Source organism: Lytechinus variegatus, chromosome 8 (assembly GCF_018143015.1).
Source record: "Lytechinus variegatus isolate NC3 chromosome 8, Lvar_3.0, whole genome shotgun sequence".
Classification (NCBI taxonomy): domain Eukaryota; kingdom Metazoa; phylum Echinodermata; class Echinoidea; order Temnopleuroida; family Toxopneustidae; genus Lytechinus; species Lytechinus variegatus.
In genome coordinates this window covers 29,287,263-29,298,798 of record NC_054747.1, presented here as the reverse complement: position 1 = coordinate 29,298,798, position 11,536 = coordinate 29,287,263, and the positions used below count along the sequence as shown (strand labels likewise).

Below are 11,536 nucleotides of genomic sequence, written 5' to 3'. Positions count from 1 at the left end.
AAGATAAGATAAGAAAAATCTTTGGGGTTATTTTGTTCTTGTTTGAATTAGGTTAAGAAATAAATGCAACTTGGCAACATGTTTGTTTTATAAGTTTGCTGCAACTTCGAGTGTTTAACTCTTTCTGAAATGGACGTTCCGCATTGTTTTATCTTACCCGAAGTGAGGTTTGCTGTATTCTATATTTTATTTTTTTTATCATGATAGGAATACGCATCATCTCATCTCACGCGCAAAATATGAAATATTTCGTAGTAAGGCTTTAATTATCGGTCATGACAATGCATATGTCAAAGAAGTTGTATCATTTCAGATCTTTAGATCTGTTCTGTGGTTTCTTCGGTCTCAGCGACAAAACCACTTTTGTTTTCAATCTTAAGGATATGTTTCGAGTAGCGGACGGAGGATTCTTCTTTTTCTTCTATGTCCTGGTCTGAACAATGAGAATCTGCGTATGTATGATGGATGGTGACGTCATCTTGATCGCGTTCTTTCTCCGGATCTTCTTGCTGTCCTAGTTGATTTTCAGGCATGGATTCGTATTCGTGATCATTGACGCGCTGTGAAAATATCAGTGAGAAATATTGCATGGATATAATTCATCTTTGAAATCCATTATATCTTGGCCTGCTCCTAAAGTCGGGTTTTAACAATGATGGTTATACTATGGAGAAATAACGATGATAGCGGTAGTGATAATATTACTAATGATGATGATGTTGGCCACGAAAATGAAGAATTGTATGTATTAGTTTTATATAGGCCTAATTGATATACAGAGAGACTAGAAAATTATTTACTTCAACTTCCGATGCGACACCGTTGTCAATTATCGCCTTTTGTGACTGGGATGGAGCTGTCGACATGGGCGTCTTGTTAAAAGTTTTCACACTTTTCGTACGATCTGGGGATAAAAAAAACCCAATAAGTTTTCGGCTGTTACAATTAAACCATACATTGGAAAAATGATGATATTAGCTATTTGTGGGCATATATTTACACGTTTGCTGTTGCAAACTCGAGTTTCTGGTAGCTGTTTTATCACAAAAAATGTTAATCATGCGTTTTTGTAAACATTCCCATACTTGTATGTCTATACACCAATCCATATAACATCTTCAAAATTGTTTCTAATTGTTTCTTAAGGAATATTATCTATTTGACTAAATTAAAATCTATTCTCGCTCTAGTTAAAACGATATCATCATATATATACTAACTTTTATTCTCTTGATGCATGACAGATGTATCGAATTATTTTACCAAAATACGACAGGTTCCATCGATAGAATATTGGCCAAGTAAATTTCAAGTCGTTGTAAATAAAATTAAACTAATAATTGTTTCATTCTTTCCCGATTCACATTAACAAAATATTTTGAAACACACGCGCTACATGACAAAGTAAATTATCAGGCCTAACATAAAACATGTTATCATTCAAAGTCATAACAAATATTGGCATGTAGGAAGTGCAGAGGATCTTCCAGAAATATGGAAGTGCTTGAAAGAGACAAAATGTCACAATTTAAGTTTGGGTGATAAGACTGATTATCACAATTAGGTGAAGCACTCCAGTTTGAATTAAAATGTTGCATCAGTCATCCATCAAAACTTTTCTAAGGATCTCTTTACTTTGCTATCTTATTGCACGTATTCGGCAGCTAATAAAAAGTATAACTCTGAATGCTAACAACACCCTTAAAACGGATCATTCTTTTAACATGCTTCATACCATACCCCTAATAATTTCCAATATCGTTAAGATTACTTTCTTGCAATTGGCTCATTCCCGAAAGAAGCGGAGGTAGAAAACCAAACAGAACGCTGATAGATCTGCAATTGACGGTACAGTACTTTGCATACAATTGACTTCACCTTTATTTCGCGTGCAAGAGTGGGTGCAAAGACATAATAAGATTTCTCCTACCCCTTTTTTTCTTCATCTTCAAACACATCGTAAAAGCAATCAAGGCTGCAAGGACAGCGACACAGGCACTGATGGGGGCGGTTAAATGTTGGCCAACAAATGCACTATTATCAACTACATCACCTGGAGATTTAGAATGAAAGTTTACATCGTAAATTAATTATTAGTCGTTACATGATGTGTAAGCATAACTAAAGTTTATTTCCGTTTAGAAGCAATCTGTCACTAGTTAATGAATTTTCTCTGTGATACAGTTTACCAGGGCCCGGTGTTACAAAGATCAGCAATAGATACAATTAACAACAAATGTGGATAGCCAGAAACGTCAGCATATAAATTGCATGTTTCTTCGAAATATTTTATTTCATTTTATTTCATGAAGCAGTTATATGCACATCCGGCCGGTATTCAAACGGGGGAACTGATGACATCACTCACTCAGTATTTCTTTTGTATTTTATTATATCAAATATGAAATATTCTAATTTTCTCCTCATTGTCCTATATGACACATAGTTCGATTTTCCCCTGAACATGCTGAATTATACCACTGCTTAACATTTTATGGTTGAGTCAACTTGGTCCTCATTGTCATATCTACAAAAATGAAATAATGTATAATTCGAACAATAAAAACAAATGAAACTGTGAATGAGGGACACCATCGATTCTCTCGTTTGCATGTAACAAATTGTGCATATCGAGTGAAATATAAGCGAAACTTTAAATCGTAACTTTCTTAATTATTACAACCGTTTTTGATGAAATTTTCAACATAATGCTTGTCTGATATTTTTTTTTCAATTGATTCTAATCCACACATTTAAACAGCCTTTAAAGAAGTACCCTAGAATATCAGAAATGCATTGACGTCTACTTACTGCCGTGATCGGAGGTGGATATTTCAATGATCTCGCTGTCGTTGCTGACCCCGAGAGCATTCTCACTCTTCACGGTGACTAGGTATGTCGTAGACGGCCGAAGCCCTGCGATCGTGAGATGTGTCTGTGTTACTTCGGAGATGGTCGTACATTCTATGGTATCATTAACTGGACAAAACGTCACTGTAAACGTTTGAAACATTTCTCCCGACGCGTTACTCTCCCATGATATTGAGAAAGAAGTGGCTGTTATTGAGGATTCCACAACTGAAACGTTAAAGGGAGCTGCAAGTTGGTCTTTATCTGTTTGAAAAGAGAAGACAAGTCGGATTGACCAACCATCCACCTACCTTTTAATGTTTTTTCTCTAATACCTCGATTATCTGAGAAATTCGTTTTTTTTAATGCGCCCTCTCTATTCATTTTTATCATAATTATTATTACTAGTAAAAGGAACATTTTGGAAAAGTAGGATTTCAGTAAAAACAAATATATATATATTTTTTTTTTGGGGGGGGGGGAGGAAGGAGGGGAGGGGCAAGCAAAATTTAACATAAAATTTGGACTAACTCTCAGTGTCTTGAAATAGATTTTAATATGTTTGTGATACAAACAGGTTTTTTAAAATATATATAATCACACGCACCACGAACCGTCCTCTCTGCGCACTTCGATGCGAAAGTTAGTTAGGCAGAAAACGCATTCAAAGAAAAGCCTTTTTAAAACTAGCAATAATTGCACCTATAAGGAGAGCAAATTATTTACCTGCTCTCCCAGCAGGCCATGCTATTATTGCTACCCGGCTAAGCTAGGCTACCGATTCAGGTGCACACAGCTTTTTGAGTAATTATTTCCTGTCGGTACCCAGTTATCTCACCTGAGATAAGTGCAGCACAGTGTGGATAAATTTCTTGCTGAAGGAAAACACGCCACGACCAGGATCAAACCCACGACCCTCTGTTTAAAAGGCGAGAGTCAGAACCACTAGACCACGACGCGCCCATATTAACGTTGATTTTTTCCCACCAAAGTTAAAATGCATCACACCCAATAAAGATGAGACACCCCTAGCAAGTGCAATTCTTGACAAATCCATTTTCTTAGATGACACACATGAAATGGTTTAATATGGGCCTGTTATATTACAAGTCCATCCCAACAAAATAATTGATTTCAATAAAAAAAATGTCAAAACAGTTTTGCACATCCATGGTTGGTCTGCAAATGAGGTAACCGATGACGTCACCAAATCACTATTTCTTTTGAACTTTATTACATGAAATTAAAAAAAAATCTATTTTTCTCATCAATGTCCTGGGAAACCAAGGTTTTGTTCTTCCTTGAACACGAACAGTTACCATTGTTTAACATGTTATGGTTTAGTAAGATGATCCTTATTGTCACATCGTTAAGAAACGAAATATTTTATAATTCAACCAATAAGAAACAAAATAAATAGTAAGTGTGGGACATCACTGACTCTGATTTGCATATCACTTAGTTATGCATATATACAGTGCGTATCAAAAAAAATTTTACACTTTGAAAAAGAGCTGAGAATTAAAAAATATACAACATGTGGGTATTTCTTTCACATATAATATTGGTTTAGGTCTCATCTTTCCAATGAAAGTAAAAGTTTTGACAGAATGTTACAATTGAGTGAGCACTGTCCATTTCTGTAAAGCTCGCAGGAATCTGTTTGCGCAGAAATGCTCGTTTTCACGCTTTTTTAACTTACCCTGCGAAACATTTCTCATACATTTCCCTTGCACTTTTAGTCAATTGAAATAAAACGGATATATTAAAGCATTTTGTAACAATTTTGCCACCCAAATTGAAATTTCAACATTTAGTGAGCACAACCTTTACCCTTTTTGTGCCAGCTGGATCTGAGGACATAAATGAATCTGAACAAAATTTTACATCAGACATCTCCAGCATTGTTTTGGGTTTTCATTTCATTTTTCATCTAATGCTTCTTTTTCCACACTTTTCCCAAGCTTGACAATGATTTACAAAATTAAAATCAAGCCTAAGCCATTGCATGTAAATCACATCTCAGTGTAAAGCAAATAACGTCTCGATAGCCTCGGTGTATGGGGGAGTGGGATGGGGCGCAATGCACTCTTCGAAGTGTTTTGGGCAAGGAAACAAGTTTAAAAAGGTAAAAAAATCTTCAAATCAATTTATCTAGCTAAATTCCACGTTTTCTTCATGATTAAGGTCTTTTATTTGCATAACTATTTCAAAGTTCTGCGCAAATCATTTTCACTAAATTTTCAAAAGCAAGTGGTACTTACTCAAGCGGAAATATTTTTTGACAGTAATATCGTCATTTGCTTTAATGGACCTACACTAATGTTAAAATGTGAAAAAAATCTTCAGGAAATTATAAATGTATAATTTTACAGGATTTTTTCAAAGTATTAACTTTTTTTATACGCATTGTATAGGTCTAATAATATAGGCGAAGTGCAGTTACTCGCTCTTTAAGAAAAGAAATAGCCCTTCTTTTTTTATAGTGTAATTTTCTTATTTTGCATCCGATTTTAATGATTTTTTTTCAAGTCAACATCTTTCTGGGATGGACCTGACTTTTAAGAGACAAAGTTTTACAATCGACATCATTACACAAAAGTTTGAAAAGAAACGAGACAAATAATTACCTTCATTGAAATGAATATCAGATGGCAAGCTGAAGAGGCCATGATGAACACTTCGCACTTTGATATTACCCACTGACCACCCAGTAGGGATTGGGACAGCTCCCCCAACACCAACACAGTCGACTCCCAACCTTGGATCGATTTCGTCTGTAGTGGTGGTCGCATTTATCAGTTGAAAGCAGAGACCAAATGGCAGTGGGCCATTCCGGGTATCAGGCCGAGTTATATCCACTCGATTCTCTATGGTGTCATATACAGCCTTTATACCTGATTCCGTGGATCGCATATTGACGTAATGCATGTATGAATTAATAAGAAAACATCAGTAAGTAAAAATACATAAAATTATACATATTCAAATAGTCATACAAATTCATTTAAAAAAGTGTATAACTATACAAATATTATATCACAAATATTCAATATTCAAAGTAGGAATATTCTTTCGAAAAGTGCATAACTTGTTGAAATATGTTTATCTTCACAAAAAAGAATCTCAATCTAGAATGTTGCAATTACAGACCGGTACACAATTGTGTTTATATACGCTAACATCATGACGTAATGAACCGAGGCCCCTTGACACGCTTAACGTAAATTGAACGAACACATTTGCCAACTATTTGTAGTGTATCACATGCAATAATGGTTAATCTACTACGAAACTATGTTACTTAAATGAGTTTAAGTAGGTATCATGAAGGAAATTACAAAGATAACACATTTAAATCGGATCTTTCTTCACTCACCTAGGTCTGAGGGAGCCAATGCTGAAAAATGAAAGTACATATAAATACATTTATTTTTTCTCTCCAATTTTTGTATTAAATATCAGCAATATCAATGAAAACAATGTTTTGTTTTCTATCTGTTACGTGTAGTAGTACAGATCAATAAAGTTATGACATCAAAGACATCATAAAGATTTGCGTTATTTCGGTAAAAGAGTTCTCTCCGTGCGTTCATGAATATTCAATGAGAGAAATGATGATGTCATATGCCCACTTGTTCTTTTATATCGTGTTATTGGAAATGGGTTTTATTCCTATTTTGTTCTTTAAGGATTATAAGTTTTGAATGACAAATGATTGAATGCATTATAGATATTTATTGATGCAACCTACTTTACTATAAAGGGAAACATATTATTCATCAGTTTACTTTAATAATGAATACAAATGACGATGTGCGTGTTACTGTTTTCACAAAATACTGCGCTATTTCTTATCAGATTTTGATGACTTTTTCCAAAAGCATTTTGCTCGGTGATTTTTACTGTATTTATTCAGATATAATTATTTTCACAACGGAGAACCCTCTTTTAATTGATTTTCAATCATGGAGGATGTCAGTTATCCCTACTGAAGTTCAAAAACATAATTTGACACGTTACTTTTTTAAGTTTGGGGTATATATCTTAAACATCAAATATTTGTATGAAATATCTGCCTAGATAGGTATCTATATATTCGGGAATCCTTACGTTTTGTTGCTATTTCAGTAGGGTCGCTGCCTTTGCCAGTGCCAAATGCATTCCTGCTCATTACAGTTACTCTGTAGACCGTCGATGGCCGAAGATCGGCGATTGCCAGTCTCGGCTGCGTGACATTGGAAATCCTAGTGCAATTAAGGACAGTGCAACACTTCACCATAAATGTTTCTGGATACTCATCTGAAGATGTACTTTCCCAGAAGATAGTGAACGAAGATGTAGTGACAGAAGGCTTCAGAACGGTAACGTTGGTTGGTTTATCAGGTAAATCTGCGAACATCGAATGAAAGGATACCATGTGATCGTGTCATTTTTGTTCATCAGCCTATGGTAATTATTCAATTTAACTAAATCCAGTATTCTTATTTAGTATACCAGGGGGTGGGGTGGATTCTTTGATTTTATAGTCGGCTGTTTAGACTTGCCCCACACTGACTTCGAGTGTTCATGGAAATTATGCAAATAGTGTGTGCGAGTTACCCTGGGCTATAACCATGATAACATGGATGTTAATGGCAAGCCAGGGGTGTATCATTCCACATCTTCGCATATTTCATGTATTTTGAGAAAAAAAACAACTGTATTCCATTAGTAATGTTCTCAAAATTAGCAATGTTGTTCTCCCCTCCAATTTGTCCCCATATCACCCCTTTGAGAAAAGGAGAGACGGGTATACCTTTTACAAGTGCTTATTACATTTAATTTCAATTCAATTCTTTTATTTCATTTCCATTCAAAACATAATACAAAGTAATATAAAACAATACAAATCAAATACAATTTTACAGAAGGGCATTCTTACTTCGTAAAAAAAACAGTATAATATAGAGCATAAATGGATATGGAAATGAGGGGGATCCACTAAAAAGCAAAGCTTGTAAAATTGTGGATCCCCTTGGAAAAGAAGGAAATTATAGTCGACTTACTATATGCGTACATGCATGTATTACAGGAAAGAAAAAGAGAAAAAGAAATCATATTGACGGAAACATAAAAACTGAACAAATGCAAAGCTTTTCACACAAAGAGGTCTTCGTTGTAAAGGATATGTTGCGCAAGACAGGAAAAAAAAACAGAGAGAGGGGATGACAAGACGTAGAAGACAAGACAAAACAAGAGACAGGACAGTACAAGACAACTAGTTTTTAAAAAGGAGTAAAACTAAGAATGGGAAAGGGCTGACCATGAACCAGCTTGATCTGGTGAAATAACAAAGGATATGACTGGACAATATAGATGAAAAAAGATAAAATAAAAGTGAAAAATGTAAGGATTATAATCAAGATAATGAAGTGTTAGTTCCGTTGCGAAGAATTATAGGAATTAAGCAGGATACGTTTGAGTTTACGTTTGAATGAATTCAAGGAGATGATCAATACGTGAGAAAATTCCTTTCTAATGTGGCCACAGAAACAATCACCAGTGAAACGTTTTATTAACATGTTTGTCTGATGTGACATCAGATCTTGACTTTTCTTGATTCCCTATGAAATGGTAATCATGTCGGATAAGGCGTCCGACAAGTCCTTTTATGAAAAGTTCCCGTAATATTTCCTTAGTAAATTTCCACATATCTACATCCCGGACCTACATGCTAGATGCTTTTATTATAGATTTCGATCACAAGCCGATCTAATTAAGATTAAAGGAAACCAAATCCCAAGAAGAGAAGTAATCTTATTGGAAAGAGTAAAATGAGAGGAACAATTTAAAAAGTTTAATCAAAATCGGTTATGAAATAAGCAAGTTATGGACGATTAAAAAAGTCGTGTTGTACTTACTTATTTACTTATGTGGATCCTCAAATTGACAAACGTGCTTCAAAATGGCTTATTTTGTGGTCAACTCTCCATTTGTTTGGTACACACATTTTCAGATTTCCCCTTTATTTTACATATTTCATATTATCTCGTCCTGACCTTGACATATATGGTGTGGATTATATTTTCCCATTATATATTGTACTCAGAAGGAGGCAAGATGCAATTTGAAAGATAATGAGGAAAGTCTGAAAATTTGTGTACAAAACAAATGAAGAGTTGTCTACAAAATCAGCCATTTTGAAACACGTTTGCCAATTTGAGGATCCACATAGTAAGTACAACAAGACTTTTTAATCGTCCATAATTCGCTTATTTCATAACCGATTTTGATGAAACTTTTTTTTAAATTGTTCTTCCTATTTTACTCTGTCCAATAAGATTACTTCTCTTCTTGGGTTTTGGTTTCCTTTAAAAATCTGGATACTTACTTCCAACCCTTAAAGTCACACCGACCTGAAGATCATTCGCTAGCTCCGGGTGCTCGGCTGAACATGAAATATTCATCCTGTCGTCGTCAATGGTGGGAATCAAGTCGACTTGCCTCGATGATGTCATCAATGACGTATTATCAGTTGCTTGCAAGTTTATCTGATTATGAATAATCGATTCGTTGACGTCACTTAAGAACCACGTGATAGTTGCATGCGGATGAGATGGGGAGAGCACAGAGCAGTTCAGGCTTCGACGTTGGTTGTTGGTAATATACAGAATTAGGCCCGAGCCCATGCCAGTTAAAACAGCGTTGAAGTCCTCTATAATTAGTTTGGTTGGTGGAACTACATATATATTTTTAATAAGAACCATGAAGAGATATTTTTACTAGCGAAATATAGTATCACTGCTATGACGTATATGCAAGCTCACCGAAAGAGAGAAACAGTAATGCGTTTTGCCGGTCATTACCTATAATAACAAACTGACATTTTTATGCTTGAGATGAATGTGTTGCCTTCTTTCACGAATATACTTTTAATTCAATTTCTTTTTTTCAAAATGAAACAAAACTTCAAACATAAAAAAGTAAGACCAACGATATATATATATATATATGAAGTTAGAATTAGCGCACACTGTGCGGCTCTCCACAGAGCTCCCATTTACATTGTTAATTTACTGCTTTTAGCACAGAATTATATTTTGTGGTCATTGCTATTTGGTTAAGCTAGTTATCTAGATGTTACTAGACCTTTTTTAGAGTTTTCTGTGATTGTGGTTACCTGTAATATCAATTTCAAGTTTTGGCTACTTTGGTTATCTCAGTTAAGGCAAGGTAGTATGGCTTCCAGTACATTGTAAGTAGCTGTCTATGTGTAATGTGTACTCATTGTATTATGTAAGTATATGCGCCGAACCAGAACCTGAACACAATGGGACTTCTTCAGCTGTGCCTGGTGGTTGCTTTGTGTCTGCATGTTCACATGAATGGACCTGGACATTACAATGGGCAGTCAACATTTCTTCCTTCTGTTCATCAGCCTTTCATCAGGAAGCATTTCCTTAAGACTAGGATCTCCTATAGCTCGAACTGCAATGCCACCTTTTAGATTGAGCTACTGCAAGATGGAGAGATATAAACCCTACCCTGACCAGCAATTGTCATCTACATCGCCTTTGCATGGGTTATCTTCCTCTGAACCAGGGATTCAATACACTCCAACACAGCTTCGTCATTTGAAAGGTCGCGGGTCTTCACTACCGGAAAATGTTCTACGCATCATCAACAAACTTCACATTAATCGCAGTACAGTCAGATTTAATCGTAAAAAGAAAACCAGGAGAGGAACGCGTGGTGGTAAGGGAAAGGAGGTGAGAGACACAAGTAGCAACAGCTCCTCCATCTCTACTCATTCCAGTTACCTTCAGTTGTGTACGGTGAATGTTCGCTCAGTACGTAGTAAGTCAGCATCGCTTTTGGATTTCGTTTGTGAAAGTAAGGCCGACTTGTACGCTATGACTGAGACTTGGTTGACAGATAATGACTCTGCAATCATCCATGATATCATTCCTGATGGTCACCGATTTGTCCATTGCCCGCGTACTGTTCGTCGTGGTGGAGGAACTGCTTTTCTCTTCAAGGACAATCTCGATGTTCATCAGGTTCTGGCTGGTGAAAAGAGGTCGTTTGAGTTTGCTTGTTACCATATATCACTCAAATCTTTCCAACTTAAGCTAATTAATATTTATAGACCACCGTATTCTGATGCTCATCCTGTACCAATGTCGGTTTTTATGTCTGAATTTAACGACTTTATACAGGAACACTTGTTGTCCAATATACCTGTTATTATCACTGGTGATTTTAACATTCATGTCGATGTTGATAATCAAGAGTCTAGGTTATTCATGGATCTACTTGAGTCATTTTCTTGTATTCAGCATGTTGATTTTTGTACTCATATACATGGTCACACTCTAGATTTGGTTATATCTCGTAAGTCAGACAACATAATTGTCGGGCGACCGTGGCCTGGCTCTTTAATATCTGATCATTTCCCTGTTTTTTGTCACCTGAACTCATTGAAGTCACAGTTGCCTCCTAAGAAAACATCCTTCCGTAAAATTGGTTGTATAGATTTGGACTCTTTGAAGGGTGATGTTGCTAATAGTTCACTTTGTGCTAGTACTCCTGATGATCTTAAAGAATTGGTCACTCTATATAATGATACACTTAATTCAATTTTGAACAAACACGCACCTTTGATTACCAAGACCGTTTCATCTCACCCGCAGGTACCATGGTT

General features: G+C 35.6%; 1 protein-coding gene across 1 annotated transcript; it reads right to left on the bottom strand.

The window, feature by feature from the left end:
* LOC121420802 lies at positions 1 to 9,648 on the bottom strand. Its single transcript, XM_041615439.1, has 8 exons — positions 9,224 to 9,648; positions 6,964 to 7,242; positions 6,230 to 6,250; positions 5,481 to 5,747; positions 2,812 to 3,114; positions 1,931 to 2,053; positions 801 to 904; positions 1 to 560 (listed from the first exon to the last, which is right to left on the bottom strand). Exons 1-8 carry the CDS (start codon positions 9,597 to 9,599, stop codon positions 318 to 320), a joined length of 1,716 nt encoding a protein of 571 aa, XP_041471373.1. The 5' UTR covers positions 9,600 to 9,648; the 3' UTR covers positions 1 to 317.
* Between the last annotated feature and the right edge of the window lie 1,888 nt (positions 9,649 to 11,536).

Coding starts and splice junctions, on each gene's coding strand:
- LOC121420802 (XM_041615439.1), bottom strand. CDS start 9,599: ATGGTTCTTATTAAAAATATATATGTAGTTCCACCAACCAAACTAATT. Junction 5,748..6,229: donor ATTGGCTCCCTCAGACCTAG/GTGAGTGAAGAA, acceptor CCACGGAATCAG/GTATAAAGGCTGTATATGAC. Junction 905..1,930: donor GAAGATGAAGAAAAAAAGGG/GTAGGAGAAATC, acceptor TTTTATCCCCAG/ATCGTACGAAAAGTGTGAAA.